Here is a 20,694-nt window from a genome sequence, read left to right as displayed (position 1 = left end):
CCTAATATGCCCTCATAATCTAGGAGGTAATGCCTTGATTAGTTCATGTAACAAGACATTAGTGCTTTACATAATAGATACCTTATCTGGCTATACTATCATATGCTTTAGTTTACCCTGATCAAAATGTAATGTGGTTTACTTGCATTTTTTAATTCAATATTATTATGTACATATTTATTTATTTTGGTAAGACAAACATTATGATATATTCCAGTCAATTTGAAGTCATAACCAACTCCCTATTTTATTATGTGATGTAATACCTTGTTTGGCTTAGCCATCTTAATTTCAGATTGTAGTTTTTTTGTCAATATATGACATCATTGAGATTTCTGTTCTGTTATGACGGACAAACAAGATTAATATTTTTTGATTGAATATGAAGGAAAGATTTTCATATCTTCAAGATGTAAACCAATTTTTTTATTTTTTATTTTCTGACTCTACTCGTAGAATTGAACTAAGAGCTCACTGCTGTTGATATCCTTCATATAGGAAGAAACAGGAACTCTTACAATTCGAGTTTGTTCCTTTTATGTCAAGTAAAAATATTTATGGAGTACTCCGAATAAGTTTAGATAAAGGGTAATAAAATGAAGCTAAAGAGAAGGATAAAAAAATTAAATTGGTTCTTGGAAAAATATAAGATACTCAAACTCGGCTAGTAATGGCCAACAAGACTACATCTTTAGGTGTTAGACTCGGCTATTTCATGAAAAATATGCAAATTTATAGTCCATTATGTATAATTTCCATATCTATGATAGAGGTAGTACGACCGACAAGGGTATTTGAGGTGATATGAAGAGTTTGAGCGAACTTGTAGAAGTTGACCAGATTATGTAGCTATGCAGTGGACAGGCTGATCTAATATTTTAAGTGCAAATTATGCAGAATATAAGAGGTTTATTGTATGATAATACAAATCATGCTTTTATTAATAATTCTATAAACAATTATATGTAAAATTAGGTTGTCAGCAAGTTTCCATTAGTAAAATAATGTGCAGTTGTCATCCTGCAAATAAAGTTTAGGCCTGTCATTCAGCAAGTTTGTTTTAAAAACCCAAAGGGTGTCATTTGTATGAGCCTTTTATGTAATCATTGTCGGCTTCCTATGATTAATTTAGACCAAATTAATTGATTCTTCTTAATTATCAACAATGATTATATGTTTATTATTGCATCAAGTCTTTGTTCTATTCATTAATTACAATCATAACAAGGGAGATATCTTTAAATAATTGTTGAACTACAAATCATGTATTTCTTTACCTACATACTATATTTCTCGAGTTAAAATTCTATATATTCCTATGAAATTTCATGATCACCCCCCTTATTTAGTCACTTTCTTTTTTGCATCATTCCGGACTCGTTTTTACACCTTAAGTACCCTTGTTAGACCTTTCAGATTTCGACATGAGTAAGATGGCCGAGTTTGACAGTTAGATAGGTATCCTTGTGACCATCTTTTATAATGATACATGAGTAACATAAGCTGTAACTCTGTCTATGATCTAGTAGAATTTATTTAAGTATTTGATTCCTTCTTACATAATAACATAGTAATCAAAATGCTGCACTGACATAATCTTGAAAACTACCTCAAGTATGCAACTAAAATACTGTTATGATTCTTCAATAGTTAAGTTGCCAATTAGAATCTTAATTCTTAAATGAGAAAAACATATAGTTAATTGATTTCTGCAGCCTAATTTCTCATTATTTATAATGTTTTTCTAGTTAAGTTTGATAATGTGTAAGGAATCTTAAGCAAAGACTAAGTTTTTGGTGGTCCAAAGGCTAATGAAAAATTACTCTGCTGTAAAATTCCCCTATTAAAAATAGGTATCCAAAAAAATGATTTTTTCAATGGCTTTTTAACAAACTAGAGACAAGTAGCATTTGTTTTGTTGTATACTAATTTAATAGTAAGAAATTTTATAAACATGATTCTTTTTGCTAAATGACAACTAAAGATACAATAATCTCATTGCCTCTTTTCCTTTCTTTTATAATAGAGAATTGTTGGCTGTAAGTCAGCTTTAATTTGCTTCATATTCCAACCCAAGAGTTGGCTGTCTTCTACTTTCCTCATCATTCACCCTTGTTTACGTTCTTTCTTATTCGCGAAAATGGGGTTAAAGCCTTCAGAAAAGCTAACAAAGAAGCACAAGAAAGGTTTATGGTCACCTGAAGAAGATCAAAGGCTTAAAGACTACATTCTTCAGCATGGCATTGGTTGCTGGAGTTCTGTGCCCCTCAATGCTGGTAAGTTTTGCAGTTTATTATAGACTTGTTGAAATGAATGAACTTCATAGAACTTGTTTAAGGGTCATTGCTCTTGTAAAACTGAGAATTAGTCATATGGTTGTTTTTTGAATCTGTCTAAGCTCTCAATTTAATGAAAATTGTCCTGTTTTTGGTTCAAAAAAAAGTGTACTCTCATATGATTTTTGAAGTGAAATGCAAAATCCGAGTAACATACTTCAGAATTGATTGGATGATTTTTGAAGCAGAATACGCTCATATGAAACACTTGTGTAATAGATTATTCTTATAGCCTTACAACTTTTTTGAGAATATTAATCAAATTGTTTATTTTCGTATACCTTACAACCTTTTAGCAATTTCAGTGAATTTAGGATATCTGATTAATAACAAGGTGCATGTATCTGACATGGTGGCTAAATTTCTAATCTTTCAAAAGTTCGTTATCATGAATTTAATGATAATTTTACTACTTATGTTAAGTGAGCCATGTGAGGCAGTTATACTGATCACTAGCTGTTCTAATATAGGGCTGCAAAGGAATGGAAAGAGCTGCAGATTAAGATGGATTAATTACTTGAGACCAGGACTAAAACGAGGCATGTTTAGCACTCAAGAAGAAGGAATGATTCTGACCCTTCACCAAACCTTAGGGAACAAGTAAGTTCAGAACTCATCTCAATTTCATCTTTGAAAAGATGCTTAATCATATGCAAGTAGAATAAAGTTATGATGTATTATTCAATTGTGTTAGTCTAACTTTTGATCATTTCAACTGCTCTAAAAAGTTTAATAAAGATGTAAGCGGGATTAAAATATTGAATTCGGTTTATTAGGATGTAATCTTTCATTGGTTCCCTAGGATATGTCCTTATCATATGGAAAATATCTAAGAATATCCGAAAAAGACATTTTTGTAATTCTGTTTGAAGTGTTATAGCAAGAATTACTGTGAATATGTCATGGTTGCACCAACAACCTTGTCTTTGGTAGAATTTCATAAAGAATGGGTCTATTTGGTAGAATTTCATAACTATATTGCCTGTATTATATGCACTATTACGTTTCGAGTGTAACTTTTTCTATGTAATTGAGCAGATGGTCTCAAATAGCAAAGCATTTGCCTGGAAGAACTGACAATGAGATAAAGAATTACTGGCACTCTTACTTGAAGAAAAGAGCAGGGGACTCTGCTGATACTGAAGCTAATATTGCGAAACATAAATTCGCAATCTCTAACACAGAAGAAAATGGTTCTTGTATGAATCAATCAAGCAAAGCTTCAAGGAGTGTACTTGAACTTCTTGATAGTGGAGAACAAGTACAAGGACACGAAAACATCTTACCTAGACTAGTTTTTGCTGACTGGCTTCCGAATGACTACACTGTAGGACAAAATGGGCTAAGTTATCAGCAACCAACTTCTGTTAAGAATGGTTTTGGTTTCACAGCAGCGAAACAGCAGGGTGATTTTATCCATGGTTTCGGGTTTAATGAAGTTGCTTCAACGTCGAGCAGTGACATGTACAGCCAGGATGTAGGAGATGTTATGCAGAAGGGGATGCTGGATTTTCCATTGAAGTTTCAAGAACAAAGTGCATTAGGAAGTAATTTCATGGATTATTCTGCTGGAGATGGCTCTTTTAGTGGATTTTACATGTCTAATAGTGGGATTTTCTCTTAGTTCACTAATGAAGAGATGAGCAAAATGAGTATCATTTTTCTGTACAAAAGGAATACTGTCTAGGAATTTTACCTGTTTCTCTGTTATGTACAGGAATATTAAGATGTCTAGTTTATTACTATATATATTAAGTATCTTTGAAAGTCAAAAAGTCTGAATTATGTAACTTAATTAATTTTCGTTAATTAGATTACAGGCCTTTTAAGAGTTCTATGAAACTAATGTTCAACACAACCTTAATTTCTTGTTCGCCCTCTAAAAAACTTAATAAATCTGCAAGAAAGAACGGAGTTAACATTTTGATTGTATAAATCTCAATCAGTCAACACTTGATCTCGTGTTAGGTCCTGTTCACTTCACCTTATATTTGCTGAACTGAAATTATTTTTACTGAACTAAAATTATTTTTGTTGAACTTAAATTATTGCTGAATTGAAATTATTTTTACTGATTCTTTTTTATATTTCTTCCTTAAAGTTATTGATTTTTTATTGAATATATATTTTTATTTTAAGATGAAATGAACAAATGCATGGATATGCGCCTATGCAAAAGAAGTGAACTTAATTGATCAAAGGAAGAAAATGTATTAATGATCATTAATGTAAATAATTCCAACAATAATATGATGAGGACAAAGTACTATAGTATATTTGTATCTCATCAACTTTGGCGTGCATTGCTTTTATGATTAGAAGTCAATGATTAAAATGGCAAAGATAAGATAACTAAAGAAGAAATGTACTAATACCTTATTAATTGAGCAGGTAAAGTTGTTCCAAATATTAAACCAATCAATATTAATCATCTTTAGCAAGATGAAGGTCTCTTCTTTGGTTGGTCCGTATATTCTCACACAAGCCAGCAAATTCTGGTGGATAAAGTGGCTGCTTTTCTATATTTTAAGGATGATTAACCCTCCAAATGATTTGCTCAGTGTTTGAATAGATGGCAGTCACCCATGCTAACAAGCAAGCCATTTAGTTTAAAGACTTTAAACTATTACCCCTAGTTCCTATAAATACGTGCACAATCGAGATGCACCAATATTATTTGTTGCGACCAATTGATCTTGAGGTGAGTTGTTATATTGTTCGTTTTATTCAATCTCATTTGCTCTCTTTCTCTTTCATAGAATTTTTTTTTTTGTTTGTTTCTCAATCTCATTCGCTCATATAGATCCAAACTCAGCTCCCAACCTAGTTTTTCCTCTCTCAAATTCTTTCTTTCACTTGCAATGTTTACTTATTTGTTCTCGTTATAATCATTAATGACTAAAGTTTTTACAATTAAGTTGAATACAACTCATTTTAGCCATGTGGTTGATAAAAGGAGGATATAAAAACCAAAACAAACCATTAGGACATGAGAAACATTTGTGTAAGACCGTCTTATCATCATAAGATCACTTTTGTGAACCGACATAAAGTATATTATAATTTATAACTCTTAAAAGTCTAATACATTTCCATCACTCTATAGCTATACAGTTGTAATAAAACCCAAAGATCAAAATAAAAGCAAGCCATATGTATAAATATAATATACATACACATAGTATACACTCTCTTAAATATAAAATTATAATCTAAAGCCACTTAAATATACATTAAATTATTTTCCACAAAATAATTATTTGGAATCTCAGTTCCATATAAAAAATCACTCAGCACATTCTCTGAATTCTGATCTCCAATTTTGAACTGTGAATCAAACGCAACATTTTCTGCTTCATTATACGAGTACAATTCATCATTGCTACATGATCCTTCGTTGTACGTAAATCTTTGCGTACGACCATCCTCCAAATCCAAATTACATGCAACATGACCAATATCCTTGGAATAATAATTATTGTAGCTAGGAAATTGATTAACTTGGGCGTTATAATGTCCATTATTATTATTGTTTAAAGTATTATCCAAGTTAAACCATTCAGCAAAGAATATTCTCGGTAAGGCACTTTGATTGTTGCTAGCTAATTGAGTAACATTATTCATTGTAGATCCTTGATCGGAACTTGAAGTCGTGGCGTTCGAGTTTACCGGTGACTCTTGGAGGGTTGAGCTAGTTAATTGGGTTTCTGATATGGGTTCATTTTTTTCTCTCCTTGGTACCTTCTTCTTGAGATAAGAGTGCCAAAAATTCTTAATTTCATTATCAGTCCTCCCTGGCAAATGTTGTGCTATTTGAGACCATCTGTTAACAAAAAAAAAAAAAAAATCGTTATACAAAATATGTAACACGTTAAAGGTCTAAATCATCACGCTATTCTTCCTATAAACTTTTAAACTTGATGATTATATATAGCCTTAGAGTTATACATAGGAACAATTTAATTACGTTTTTTTTAAAAAAAAAAAAAAAAAAAAAAAAAAAAAAAAAAAAAAAAAAAAAAAAAAAAAAAAAAAAAAAAAAAAGAGGGTACACCTTGGTTGAGTATCCCTTAGACAAAAATAATGAGAACAAAGTTAATTCATTTAGGCATGTTTAAAGAAAACGTACATACCTTTAAATAAATATATTCACGCTATTAGACATAATTTTCCTAGACAATGTTTTGCTATTTCCTGGCTAAGATTACTATATATTGCTAGATGATTATTTTGTATAACATAAATGTATAGTTCTAATTAAGTTAAAGTTTAGATTAGATGAGTGACAACCTAATTAATGTTGTGCCTAATGTAATTAATCATTAGATTATTGCATTATATATAGTGGTAGTTTTTGTCTGCATGTTTAAGAATGGCTTGATGCCAAGAGTAACTTAAGCTAGGAGGAGACTGCCAAGATGAAGCAACTTTAATGATAGAATTGACAATTTACTGGTAAAACTATACCCGATATAGAAGTATCCAATGAGACTCACGTACCAGCTTAGCTCTTTTCTTACACAAAAACCAAATTACTTACGGAGTTAAAAGAGGGAGAAAGAGAAGTGATGCGATTTAGGCTAGTTTTCTCTTCACTTGATCATAAAATACTTTTATTTTTATAAATAATTGATGTGGACTGGTTTGGTCTGATCGATTTCACCAAAATTTTATTGCATTTGTAGAATACTTTGATAAGACAAAAAAATATTATTAATTAAATGCATGGGGTCTTGCTATATTATTAGGATTTTTTTTTAAAGCGCAAGCCAGGAACGATTAATTAATATAAAGTCACATCTTATAACGTGCAAAAAGAAAATTAAAAAAGTACGGAGTAGGTGTTTTTACAATTTTTTCACATTTTTTTTTACAAAAAATAACTTTCACAACTTTTTTTTGTAAAAAGAATTCCTAAAGTAAGGAAATGAATACCAGTAGATCGTAAATATACACTATCTTTAATCACACCATACAACTTATACTAGTCACCCCTTGCAAAGTTAACTACATGCTTTTACACATTTTCGAGGTGATTAACCCTATATTGTATAAGTTTTTGCTTTAGATTATCATCCTATCAAAATTAATCAAATAAATCGCGATTGAATATAATATAAACTTACTTATTTCCGAAAGCAAAATGAAGGGCTAGAATAGTTTCTTCTTCTTGGGGGCTCAAAGTACCCCTCTTAAGCCCTGGTCTTAAGTAATTAATCCATCTTAATCTGCAACTCTTTCCATTTCTTTGCAGTCCTGAAAAATTAATTGGCTAGTAAATATCTAAATTATAAGGGCCAATGTAAGAGCACAGTGATTAATCCGTACATATTAAACAAATCTAAAGACAAAGAATGATGAGGTGATTATTCTCAATAGAAAGTCAACTTAAAAAGCAATTGGACTACTTAATTTTCTACTTTTATTAAAATTATAGATGTCATTGTCTCTATCTTTTGCTTGCACTTTTTAAATTCTTGTTGTTTTTGACTCATCAAGCTCCTATCATGCATACTAATTCTACCATGTCCTATTTTGGCCAAAGCAAAGATTTCTTTAATTGTCCTTTTTTATGCCCTAAACATAAAGACCCTTTCAAAGGTTCGTTTACAAAATAACGTACGGAGTAAAACATAACTTTTTGCTTCAACATTTTTGTACGAATCATCAAAGGTATTCATTAATTATGTCTTCATATCGGATCAAAATAGGGTTTTTATAATCTCTACATGCTCCGATCCTAGCCTTTCATAATTAAGACTATGGCAAAATATCTTTGTATAAAGTGGTTGTTTACTCTACGAACGAAGTATTATGCATTTACTTGGGTTATTTTTATCCTCTAGCTAGCTTCCATCATACTAATTAAAACGAAGTATTACAAAAAAATCAACCACATATAACACGAAGAAATGAAGTATCACATACATACTTTTGGTAAATGGTAGTTACATCTTACATATTATAAATTATAACTACTTCATATAAACTGATACAATGTATAAGTTTTTTTTTTTTTTTTTTTTTTTTTTTTTTTTTTTTTTTTTTTTTTTTGACATTCAAAAAGTATTACCCTATATTTCATGCATGATGTAAACCCTAAAACTCTTACTACGAGTAGTACTTTCATATGATTGGGATGCTTACAGCTTATTGTAAACAATAATAATCTATCGATGGACGAAGCTAGCTAGATGTTCTTAATTAATACGGAGTAATTTAATTAAATTTGTATAAGGCTACAATTTAAGCTCTCGTATTTCTCAACTAATAGAAATGTTTAAACATGCATATATGCTCTCATACGTTCACAAATATAAGTACATTAAAAAAATTAATCATAATGTAGCTTTAATTAGTCTTCTTCTTGATCATCTTCTTCTTCTTTTTTTCAATGATCAAGAAACTACTTTAATTTATTAAACACCAAACTACTTTTAATGGTTCAAAGACTTAATAAAGCAAAGCTAGAACTACCCTTTAACTAGCCTTTTATGAACACTTAATTACATTATGCTTAGCTTATAGTTTTATTCACATGATTAAGATGCCCTTATTAGTTGGTAAACAATAAGTCTATATTCCAATGCATGCATTTAAGCTTAAACATTTTTGATGAATTTATAGTGCTAAGAAAAAAATTTATATTTGAAAACTACCTATAATTGATATTTTGCTCCTTATATACTTTTATTAATCATCAACAACATAGGAAGACTTTCCACCGGGGTCATTCGGGGTCTGGCCCCCATAAATTATTGTAAGTAATTAGTTGATGAACTAAAATAACCTATATTTACTTATAAAATATTGGGACATAGTGATTAGTTTTGAGCAAGAGGTTAAATATTTAAATTCCGCCCCCTCTAATGTTTCGACCAAGATCCGCCACTAATCAACAAAGTATTATTAGTCTATTAGAGATCCAGGCCATTTGCAAATTTGTAATGGCAGACTTAATTATCTTTTTTTTTCTCAATTTATAATCAAGAATATACAATAACACATTTTGACACTTGACAAGCTCAATAATCAAAGCTCAAATAAGGTGAAGGCAATTTATTTCATACAGAAAATCTGTAAAAAAAAATAAATAAATAAACATAAAAATCAGACCATCTAAATTATAATTTTATAATAGTACGTACGATACATTAGTTGTAAATCATAATAACAATAATAATATTTAGCTAAAAGTCAAATAATATTTCATTTACCGACAATTATATATATTTATAAAAATAAATGAAAAGAAAAAGGGTTACCAGCATTAATGGGAACATTGCTCCAACATCCATGGCCATGATGAAGAATGTAGTTTCTTAGCCTATCATCTTCTTCAGGTGACCATAAACCTTTCCTATGCTTTATTTTTGGTTTTGTTTTATTCACTGATTTATGAACCATTATATTTTTAGCAAAGTGCCTAATTATTAATTAGATAACCCTAATATTAATAATAGAAATAATTACTCCAACTTAGAAGAAAATCAAAAGAGTAATGAAATTTATTTTAGGAAACTTAGATTAAGTGAGAGCCTTAATATTAAGATGATCAAAGTGTTTAGGAAGACAATAAGAGAAGGAAGAGAAAGATGATGTTATGTTATGTATGTGTGAGCAATGTATTGACCTTACTTTCCTATTTAAACTTTTAAAGCTTAGATTAGTTGTCATGTTTCTTTTTTTAATTCAATTTTTATTTTGCCTTACTAGTACTTTTACTTCAATAAAATATACTATACATAAAAAGAAAATGATAAAGACTTGTCAATATTTTCTATTATACCATTTCTAGAGACAAATTAGTGCATAAGTAGTGTGTCCACTCAACTATATCAGAAAATTTTGTGCAATTTATAAATTAAATGTGGTGACCTATATATTGATCATTGATGGATGACTTTTTAAGGAGGGATATCCAATTAATTCCCACAAAATTTGTTTATCTGGGGGTATAGTTGTCTTTTCAAGTACTAGTAGAGGGGTATATGCGTCTTTTCATGTACTTGTTGAGGGGTACATGTGTAATTTCATCACCAAATAGTAAAAGCAAAAGACAAACAGTAATTGGACAGCTCACCAAAAGTACTGAATAAATAAATGACGGATCCTGCTTTTTCAATATATTTACAAAAATGTCATCAGATTAACAAAAATTCGTTTATCTGGCAGTTAACTTGTATTTTCCCCTTTTTAAGTATATTCTTTACAAGGGGTGACATATAAATAATTACTTTTTTCATTGAGAGGTCGATGACATTAGTTACATGGTTAAGAGCAATTTGATTGTTATAAATTATAATGTTCGTTTATATATACCATATTAAAAGTATAAAAAGCGGCCTACATACAAATGAAGTATCTGTAAAAGAAAAGAAGATCATAGCTTAAGATATGTAATAATATAATTAACTAATGATGAAAGGAGTTATTTCCAAGCTTAAAGTTTGTTTTTGTTTTTCCTCAGCTCAGTATTCATCTCGATCGATCTAATGTAGAGCAACTTACATATATAGTTACATATTCATTTCAATATTTTACCATATGATGGTGCAATGTTAAAATTCAAATAAATGAGTTGTTGTAGTGGTATCAAACTCTCAATGTAACGCATATAAATAAATAAATATATGATGTGATTCATGCATGCAAATTATTTAGAAGACTACTACTCCGTACTTAGATGAAGTAGCTTTTAATTAATAAACTAATTAATAAACTAATAGGGTTGTTGTAGACTTTGATTAATGATTTTCCCATAATTAATAACTATATACATGATGGTGGTTAAGATCTAAAAATGAGATTTAGTCCTAGTGGTTCTTGGACTGCCACACAAAAACAAGCCTATCATAATAATTTATTAAATTATTATCATATATGCATTTTGATTTGAATTTTAGCACCAAAAAAAATGAACTTTGAATCTTACAAAACTAATCATACATATTTGATGATTGTTAAGAATCTTCTGCCACCATTGCAATTTCACTGAAAATGTCCATAAAGTTGAATGGTTAAATGTTGAGTTTGTGCAAGTAGTAATAAAAAATAAATATTCTTAATAACTAACAAGTTTGAAGTTTATAATACTTTGGCCCTCTTCTTTTGAGTTTTTGGGTAGAGCAGAGTAGAGCAAAACAACTCAAAAGAATGGAATCAAAGGAGATAGAGAGAATTTATTAAGAATAGGGCATATTTTCTCTCTCTCTCTCTCTTTTTTTTTTAATAACATGCATCACTTTTGTTATTGTAGATTAGACAATTTTTGGAGTATAGAGTGACAGAGAGAGTAAAGAAAGTCTACATGATAGAAGCTGAGGGAGATAGAGAGAATTTATTAAGTACAAGGAAAAATAATGCATCTAAATTGAAAGTGTTATTTATAAAAAGTAATGCATCTAATAAAAAGCAAAAAAATATTTTTAATTTGTTGAGTTAGTGCAAGTTGTGTCATAAAATATATACGTAGTAAATTAAAATAAAATAAAAAATCAAAATTTCTTAAACTATAACAATTAAGGTTGAAGTTTAATATGATTGCTCTCTTTGTTGAGTTTGTGCAAGTAGAAACGAAGTAAAATATTTATTTATTATTTTTTCTTAAAAAAAATAAAAAATTCGTAATAACTAACAAGATTGGACTTTAATAAGCGTAGGTAGTTAACGTATGAATTGTTAAGTTGTTATTTGTTAACTCATTAGAATAAAGACAGTTCATTAAATTTGCTCTCTTTGTTTTCTTGTTTATGTTAGGTAAATTTTATAAGGATTAAACGTTTATTAATTATTATATATACCTGTAACTGGTAAACGCAAGTTTTATAAATGTACTCTAGTTGCTGCTCGGTTAATTGGTTGATAAGACGTTTGCTTTGCTTCTTGCTCATTGTTTTTTCATAATTAGACTTTTTGGTTTGCCAAGTTAAGTTGTACGTATGTGTTTATTTTAACCAGCATATTTATTGCAAAAGTTGCACATACCACTATGCAAGTCAGTACCAAGCTTTAGCTAGTTGGTGGATATCTTGTGACTTAGAGGAGATAAGTTCGAGCCCCATTAACTACAAAATGCTTGGGAATAGGGAATTCTCTTACCTCCCTCCTCTATTCTTAAACGTTGATCTGCGAAGCTGGACTTACTAAACTTGTGAGAAGTGTCGATTCAGTATGGTCTTTCACTCACAACCCATTAGGTTGGGAGATCAAACTCCACTAGAGTCATTTTGGGTGGGAATATTCCATTACCCTTACACCACTCTCAAAGTGTCTAACCCGTCAACTCGAGCCGGGAGGGCCTATAAGAGGTTCAGACCTAATAGGGCCATTCTCCTTACCAAAAAAAAAAAAAAAAAACTATGCAAGTCAGTACAAAGATACACATCAATTGTTTTTTTTTTTATTTTTTTGACCAGATAAATTGGTTAATTAATTATCGATTATTCTCAATATATATTCTTTCACTTCATTTATTTATGCAACATAGCTATATTCATACCAATATTATAAAATATTTTTATTATCTTATACTCTTATATAATCATAGAAGAGTCGATTTTCTAACTTTAAATCACTTTTTTTTACCGAAATCTCCAAAATTTCTCAAAAAACGTGGATATTAACCTTTAATTTTGGAAATTTTGACTTTTTTAACCCAGAAATAAAAATTGCCGAAATTTTTACAATGGTCCCTAATACCCTCTGAGAGTCCAATTGGGTGGGTGGAACCATCCATTTTGCCTTTAAACGACCAATTTACCGGTTTACAACTTGCACCGATTTCATTAACTCAAGCCTACAACGAACATTTATGACAACAAAAAATGATCATATATGGTTCCAAATGACATTATATGACCCCGAGATGTATTCCCTAGATTTTCGAGACTTTTAGACACTGGGCCCCGAAAACTCCAAAATTTCTCAAAAAGCGTGGATATTAGCCTTCAATTTTTGAATTTTTTTGACTTTTTTTCACCCGTAAATAAAAATTGCCGAAATGTTTACCATGGACCCTGGTGGACAAAAAGCTTACAGATTAATGGATTTAGAGACAAGGAAGATCTTTGTGTCAATAGATGTAGAGTTTAAGGAGCATATATTTCCTTTTAAGCAAAGTTCAGAAGAGTTTAACAAGCTTCCTCACTGTATACAGATGTTGCCACAACTGCACTGTGAAGAAGATGTAGATCACAATGCAGGGACTCCAATTCCAACTATTCTTGAAGAAGCATTTGGATGAGGCATTCACAATCAAGGATCTGGGAAAGATGAGAGATTTTCTTGGTATAGAAGTTACAAGAGGAAACAAAGGGAGTGAAACTTTCAACTGATCAAGGTGAAGTTTTGGTAACAGTAGTCCCATTCCTTGAGAGCAGGTAACTTGAGATTTTCTAATACCCACCGGGAGTCCAATTGTGTGGGTGGAACCATCCAATTTTCCTTTAAACGACCTATTTATCAGTTTACAACTTCCACTGATTTCATTAATTCAAAATTACCATGAATATTTATGACAACATATAATGATCATATATGGTTCCAAACGGTATTATATGACCCCAAGATGTAATCCTAAAATTTCAAGGCTTTTCGACGACACCGGCCCTCAAAATCTTCAAATTTTCTGAACAAGTATGGATCTTGGACTTTAATTTTTGGAATTTCTTGACTTTTTTTTTTCAGCCGGAAATAAAAATTGTCGAAATGTTTACCATGGTCCGTAATACCCTTCGGGAGGCCAATTGGATGGGTGGTACCATCCAATTTCCCTTTAAACGACCAATTTACCGGTTTACAACTTGCACCGATTTCATTAATTCAAGCCCACCACAAAAATTTATGACAACATATAATGATCATATATGGTTCCAAAAGGCATTATATGACTCCGATATGTATCCCCTAAAATCTCAAACCTTTTCGACACCGAGCCCCGAAACCTCCAAAATTTCTCAAAAACGTGGATATTAGCCTTCAATTTTGGAAAATTTTGACTTTTTTTCGAATGATAATAAAAATTGCCGAAATGTTTACCATGGTTCCTTATACGCTCTGGGAGTCCAATTGGGTAGGTGGAACCATCCAATTTGCCTTTAAACGACCAATTTACCGATTTACAACTTGCACCGATTTCATTAACTCAAGCCTACCACCAACATTTATGACAACATATAATGATCATATATGGTTCCAAACGGCATTATATGACCCTGAGATGTATTCCCTAAAATCTCAAGTTTTTCGAGAACATATCAAACCTCAAAATTTTCTCAAAAAGCGTGGATAAAAGCATTCAATTTTGGAATTTTTTGACTTTTTTCGCCCAGGAATAAAATCTCCAAAATTTTTACCATGGTCCCTAATACCCTCCGGGAGTCCAATTGGGCGGGTGTATCCATCCAATTGGCCTTTAAACGACCAATTTACCGGTTTACAACTTGTAACGATTTCATTAAATCAATCCTACCACGAACATTTATAACAACATATAATGATCATAAATGGTTCCAAACGGCATTATATGACCCTGAGATGTATCTCCTAAAATTTCACGCCTTTTCAACACCCGGCCTCGAAACCTCCGAAATTCCTTAAAAAACATGGATCTTAGAATTTTGGAATTTTTGACTTTTTTCGCTCGAAAATAAAAATTGCCGAAATGTTTACCATGGTCTCTAATAACCTCCGGGAGTCTAACTAGGTGGGTGGAACCATCCAATTTGCCTTAAAACGGTCAATTTACCAGTTTACAACTTGCACCGATTTTATTAACTCAAGCCTACCACTAGCATCTATGACAACATATAATGATCATATATGGTTCCAAACATCATTATATGACCCCCAAATGTATTCCCTAAATTCGCAAGACATTGCGAATTCGGGTACCGAAACCTTCAAAATTTCTCAAAAAGCGTGGACATTAGCCTTCAATTTTGGAAAATTTTAACTTATTTTCCCCAAAAAAAAAAATTGCCGAAATGTTTACCATATTCCCTAATAAATTTCGTTAGTCCAATTGGGTGGGTGGAACCATCTAATTTTCCTTTAAACGGCCAATTTACCAGTTTACAACTTGCACCGATTTCATTAACTCAAGCCTACCACGAACATTTATGACAACAAATAATGATCATATATGGTTCCAAACGACATTATATGACCTTGAAATGTATTCTTTAGAATTTAAAGGCTTTTCGATACCGGGCCACAAAACCTACAAAATTTCTTAAAAAGCGTGGATATTAGCCTTTAATTTTGGAATTTTTAAACTTTTTTTCGCCCGGAAATAATAATTGCCGAAATATTTACCATGGTCCCTAATACCCTTCGGGAGTCCAATTGGGTGGGTGGAACCATCCACTTTGCCTTTAAACGGCCTATTTACCGGTTTATAATTTGCACCGATTTCATTAACTACTCAACCCTACCACGAACATTAATTTATGATAACAAATAAAAATCATATATGGTTCCTAAAAGCATTAAATGACCCCAAGATGTATCCCCTAGAATTTCAAGACGTTTCGACACCGGGCCCCGAATCCTCCAAAATTTCTCAAAAAGCGTGGATATTAGCCTTTAATTTTGAAATTTTTGACTTTTTTTCTCCCCGAAATAAAAATTGCCGAAATGTTTACTATGGTCCCTAATACCGTCAGGGAGTCCCATAGGGTGAATTGAACCATCCAATTTGCCTTTAAACGACCAATTTACCGGTTTACAACTTGCACCAATTTTATTAACTCAAGCCTACCACGAACGTTTATGACAACTAATAATGATCATATATGGTTCCAAACATCATTATATGACCCCAAGATGTATCCCCTAAAATTTCAAGACTTTTCGACACCGGGCCCCAAAACCTCAAAAATTTCTCAAAAAAGCATGGATATTAGTCTTCAATTTTGGAATTTTTTGACTTTTTTCGCCCGGAAATAAAAATTGCCGAAATGTTTTCCATAGTTCCTAATACCCTCTGGGAGTCCAATTGGGTCGGTAGAATCATCCAATTTGCCTTTAAACGACCAATTTCATTACCGGTTTACAACTTGCCCAGATTTCATTAACTTAAGCTTATTACAAACATTTATGACAATATATAATGATCATATATGTTTCCAAACGACATTATATGTTTTCGAGATGTATCCCCTAAAATATTAATTAATACATTTTTACACCAGGCTCCGAAACCTTCTCAAAAAATGTGGATATTAGACTTCAATTTTGAAATTTTTTGATTTTTTTTCGCCCAAAATAAAAATTGCCGAAAATTTTACCATGGTCCCAAATAATCTCCGGGAGTCCAATAGGGTGGGTGGAACTATCTAATTTTCCTTTTAATGACCAATTTATCGGTTTACTACTTGCACCGATTTCATTAACTCAATCCTACCACGAACATTTATGAAAACTAATAACTATCATATATGGTTCCAAACAGCATTATATGACTCCGAGATGTATCCCCTAAAATTTCAAGACTTTTCGACACCGGGCCCCGAAACCTCCAAAATTTCTCAAAAAACCATGGTCCCTAATACCCTCTGGTAGTCCAATTGGTTCAGTATAATCATCCAATTTGCCTTTAAACGGCCAATTTAATTACCGGTTTACAACTTGCATGGATTTCATTAACTTAAGCCTACTACGAACATTTGTGACAACAAATAATGAACATATATGGTTCCAAACGAGATTATATGACCTTGAGATGTATCCCATAGAATTTCAAGACTTTTTGACACCGGGCCCCGAAACCTCCAAAATTTCTCAAAAAGCGTGGATATTAGCCTTTAATTTTGGAATTTTTTTAACATTTTTATGCGCGAAAATAAAAATTGCCGAAATGTTTACCATGGTCCCTAATACCCTCCGGCAGTCCAATTGGGTGGGTGGAACCATCCAATTTGCCTTTAAACGACCAATTTACCGGTTTACAACTTGCACCGATTTTATTACTTCAAGTCTGCCACAAACATGTATGACAACAAATAATGATCATATATGGTTCCAAATGGTATTATATGACCTTGAGATGTATCCCATAAAATTTCAAGACTTTTCGACACCAGTCTCCGTAACCTCCAAAATTTCTCAAAAAGCGTGGATATTAGCCTTTAATTTTGGAATTTTTTTGACTTTTTTTTGCCCGGGAAAAAAATATTTCCGAAATGTTTACCATGGTCCCTAATATCCCCCAAGAGTCCAATTGTGTGTGTGGAACCATTCAATGCTTTTAAATGGCCAATTTACTGGTTATCAACTTGCACCGATTTACCGGTTTACAACGGCCAATTTAATTAACTTGCACCGAACCCGATTTGAACCGAAATTGACCCAAACCTGTTTTAACCCGTCAAAACCCGAATTTAACCCGACTTATTACTAACCTGACCTGAATTCAATCCGACCTGTTCCGAACCCAACCTGAAGTTAACCCAAGCTGTTACAAACCTGACCCGAAATCAACCCGACCTGTTATTGACCTGACCCAAATGGCCAAATTCAACTCGACTTCTTATTGACCTGACCCGAATTTTACCATACATATTATTTTACCCAACCCAAAAATTCAACCCGATCTGTTACTAGTTCGAATCGAAATTAACACGACTTGTTATATATTGACCCGACCTAAATTCAACCCAAATAGTTCCTGACCCGATTTCAAATCACCTTAAATGAAATTTAAACCACCTTATTATTGTTGATCAAAGAATTTTGTCTCGGGAGACCAAGTCGGTCAAGGCCAGCAAAAGAAAGGAGTAACATCCTCAAATTTAAGAGTTAAATATAGTATATATTTGTTGTATGGGCAAAGGAGATAATTATCTTCCTAAATTATAGACTATAGTTCCCTAGTATATTGCCATATATATTATAGTAAAAGGAAATAATTATCTTGATAAAAATGATAATTATCTATATATAGTTAGTTGAACCCGAATATGACCTGACTTGGAAGTGACCCGACCTGATTGTAACCTGCAAATTATTGACTTGAACATAAGCCGACTTGAATATGAGAATGAGCCGACTTGGAAATGACTCAACCTGATTATAAACCGCAAATTATTGACTTGAACCGAACCCGACTTGAACCCGAGAATGACCCAACTTGAAAAATGACCCGACCTGATTATAATTCGCAAATTATTGACTTGAACCGAACCCGACTCAAACCCAAGAATGACCCGACCTGATTCTAACCCGTAAATTATTGACTTGAACCGAACCCAAGAATTACCCTAACCCGTTTTAACCCGTGAAAACCATAATTAAACCCGACCTATTGTTCACCCGACCCGAATGTAACCCAACCTGTTATTAACCTGACCTAAACCCAACCCAAACCCGATAAGAAGTATGACCCGACGTGACCCGACTCAAGCATGACCCAACCCAAACCCGACCTGCATAGGTTATGGAATTAATCTGAATTGACCCAACCCGAGTTGACCCGACCCACTCTTACCCGACCCGTTTACCCGAATTAACAGCTCTACTGTTTTTTAAGTTTTTTTTTTTTTTTGAAACAAAGGTTAGCTAATTAAGTAGTATTGTTTGTTAGAAAAACACATTCTTCAAACAAAGTTAATAATAATTAGAAAAAACACATCGTAACAAATCAACGCATGTAAGATGAAAAATATATGCTTTATATATTTACGAGTGCATATAGATTATAGGCGCATAACACCTATTAATTTAGCATGTATATAGGAGGGTATTTTGGGTTTTCAATTTTTTTTTTTTTCGTTTGATGTTTTTCTATAGCGGTACATTCATGTGTACTATTATGCTACAGTGGTACATTCATGTATACTATTTTATACATGTACAAAGTACCATTAAGTACAAATTGTCTTAATAGTACTTTTTATTTACTTATTATACACGTAGTGATACTTTTTACTATCATATTTTCGACCAAAATTTCTTCCACCTTATCCCATTTTATGTGACAAAGTTCAACTTAATTTTAAGAATGTCATCCTATATTTTTGCTAACATAGAGGTGCAGCTAACATAGTGGTGCTATGCACCTATAGTTATTCTATATTTATCGAAACAACATTGTTATTTCGTCGTGCCATTTTGTTAAACCGTACCATTTGGAAAACCGAATACATCTTGATGAGTATTTGACTGAATTGATGTTACTGTTAATGCAACAGTAATCTGTTATACTTTGTGCGCATAAAATAATATTCCGTACATAATTGTCGGCAAATAAAATATCTAATAATTAAGAAGATAATTTATAAATTGATTGAATTTATTTTTTTATTTCTACAAGCTACTATAGTGTTTTTGACGGGTACAACAAGCCACTACTTTATACCAAAAATTCTGGTTTTTCAATTTGGCATTTACTTATATCATATTACAAATAATTACTCCGCAATTTTTTTTTTTTTCATTTTTTAATTTTGGAAGGACAAATAATTATTGTTATAAGTATTGATAATTTGATACTATACCTTGCTTCTTTTTGTTTGTGACACTAATTGTATTTGGTTACTTATATCTATACTCTATATAAGAAAAATATATTATCACGAGAGATCTTGATGATGAATTCGGTGTGGAGTCTATATTCAATTTCTCATAAAATATTTTATTATTTTTTCAAAATTTTCACGTGTAGTTAACTATTTTGTATATTAATGTTTAAAGATGTGATTTGACAAGCTTAACCAGACAACAAATGTAAAATAAGAATGTAATAATAAAGAAACTAATGGACGACTAATCTTAACAAATAATGAGTGCAATCCATCTTAACATGATTACAAATTATAATTTATGTAGTACTTCGTATTTGTTTAGAATATGTCGCTCTGAGTGACTAGTACCGTAGCTTCTCATAGTAGCTCATATCAGTTCTACGCTTGTCACTGAGTAATAAATATGCTTAGAAATTTAACGTAATTAAGTAAAGCCTAGCAATGATACAAGAAATTTGTTAAAAAAAAAAAAAAAAACAGATCTAATTAGATCTTCATAAGGTTCTGTATGTAATAATATATATGTATCATGTGTGAATTATACTATCTTGTAACACCTTTTCATTAATTATTACCAAATTAATCAAAGCTTTTTGTTTGGTGGGAAAATATTAATTCATTTGTTCGTTTGTTATCAATGACTTTCATGAAGAATCAGCTAAGTTATTTTGTTCTCTATACAAGCTATTAATTAAAATTAATAATTCAACCTTCAATGATCAATGACTCAATTATATGAGTTTTAATGGTATAGATGCTTTCCTCGAACCATTCACAATTAGGGAAATTAACTTAAAATATATTATTCTTAGTGAGCTTTGAATGATGACATA

The 20,694-nt window shown here is 31.5% G+C and overlaps 2 protein-coding genes across 2 annotated transcripts; one reads left to right on the top strand and one right to left on the bottom strand.

Moving 5' to 3' along the window:
* The first annotated feature begins 1,975 nt into the window (after positions 1-1,975).
* LOC110729452 (transcription factor LAF1-like) lies at positions 1,976-4,243 on the top strand. Its single transcript, XM_021909186.1, has 3 exons — positions 1,976-2,276; positions 2,807-2,936; positions 3,375-4,243. Exons 1-3 carry the CDS (start codon positions 2,141-2,143, stop codon positions 3,958-3,960), a joined length of 852 nt encoding a protein of 283 aa, XP_021764878.1. The 5' UTR covers positions 1,976-2,140; the 3' UTR covers positions 3,961-4,243.
* Positions 4,244-4,967: 724 nt separating this feature from the next.
* Positions 4,968-10,055, bottom strand: LOC110729672 (transcription factor MYB82-like). The gene is made up of 3 exons (XM_021909444.1): positions 9,602-10,055; positions 7,463-7,592; positions 4,968-6,159 (listed from the first exon to the last, which is right to left on the bottom strand). Exons 1-3 carry the CDS (start codon positions 9,741-9,743, stop codon positions 5,559-5,561), a joined length of 873 nt encoding a protein of 290 aa, XP_021765136.1. The 5' UTR covers positions 9,744-10,055; the 3' UTR covers positions 4,968-5,558.
* Positions 10,056-20,694: the final 10,639 nt, after the last annotated feature.

The sequence above is a fragment of the Chenopodium quinoa genome, unplaced genomic scaffold (genome assembly GCF_001683475.1).
Source record: "Chenopodium quinoa cultivar QQ74 unplaced genomic scaffold, ASM168347v1, whole genome shotgun sequence".
NCBI lineage: Eukaryota > Viridiplantae > Streptophyta > Magnoliopsida > Caryophyllales > Amaranthaceae > Chenopodium > Chenopodium quinoa.
The sequence above is the reverse complement of the archived record's forward strand: the minus strand, read 5'-3'. Positions and strand labels throughout refer to the sequence as shown.

Bases quoted from the DNA above. Each gene is read 5' to 3' on its own strand.
- LOC110729672 (XM_021909444.1), bottom strand. From the start codon at position 9,743: ATGGTTCATAAATCAGTGAATAAAACAAAACCAAAAATAAAGCATAGG. The intron at 7,593-9,601 runs GTAACCCTTTTT...TTAATTTTTCAG, and splicing joins CAATGTTCCCATTAATGCTG to GACTGCAAAGAAATGGAAAG. The intron at 6,160-7,462 runs GTAAGTTTATAT...TTTTGTTAACAG, and splicing joins CATTTTGCTTTCGGAAATAA to ATGGTCTCAAATAGCACAAC.
- LOC110729452 (XM_021909186.1), top strand. From the start codon at position 2,141: ATGGGGTTAAAGCCTTCAGAAAAGCTAACAAAGAAGCACAAGAAAGGT. The intron at 2,277-2,806 runs GTAAGTTTTGCA...GTTCTAATATAG, and splicing joins TTCTGTGCCCCTCAATGCTG to GGCTGCAAAGGAATGGAAAG. The intron at 2,937-3,374 runs GTAAGTTCAGAA...GTAATTGAGCAG, and splicing joins CACCAAACCTTAGGGAACAA to ATGGTCTCAAATAGCAAAGC.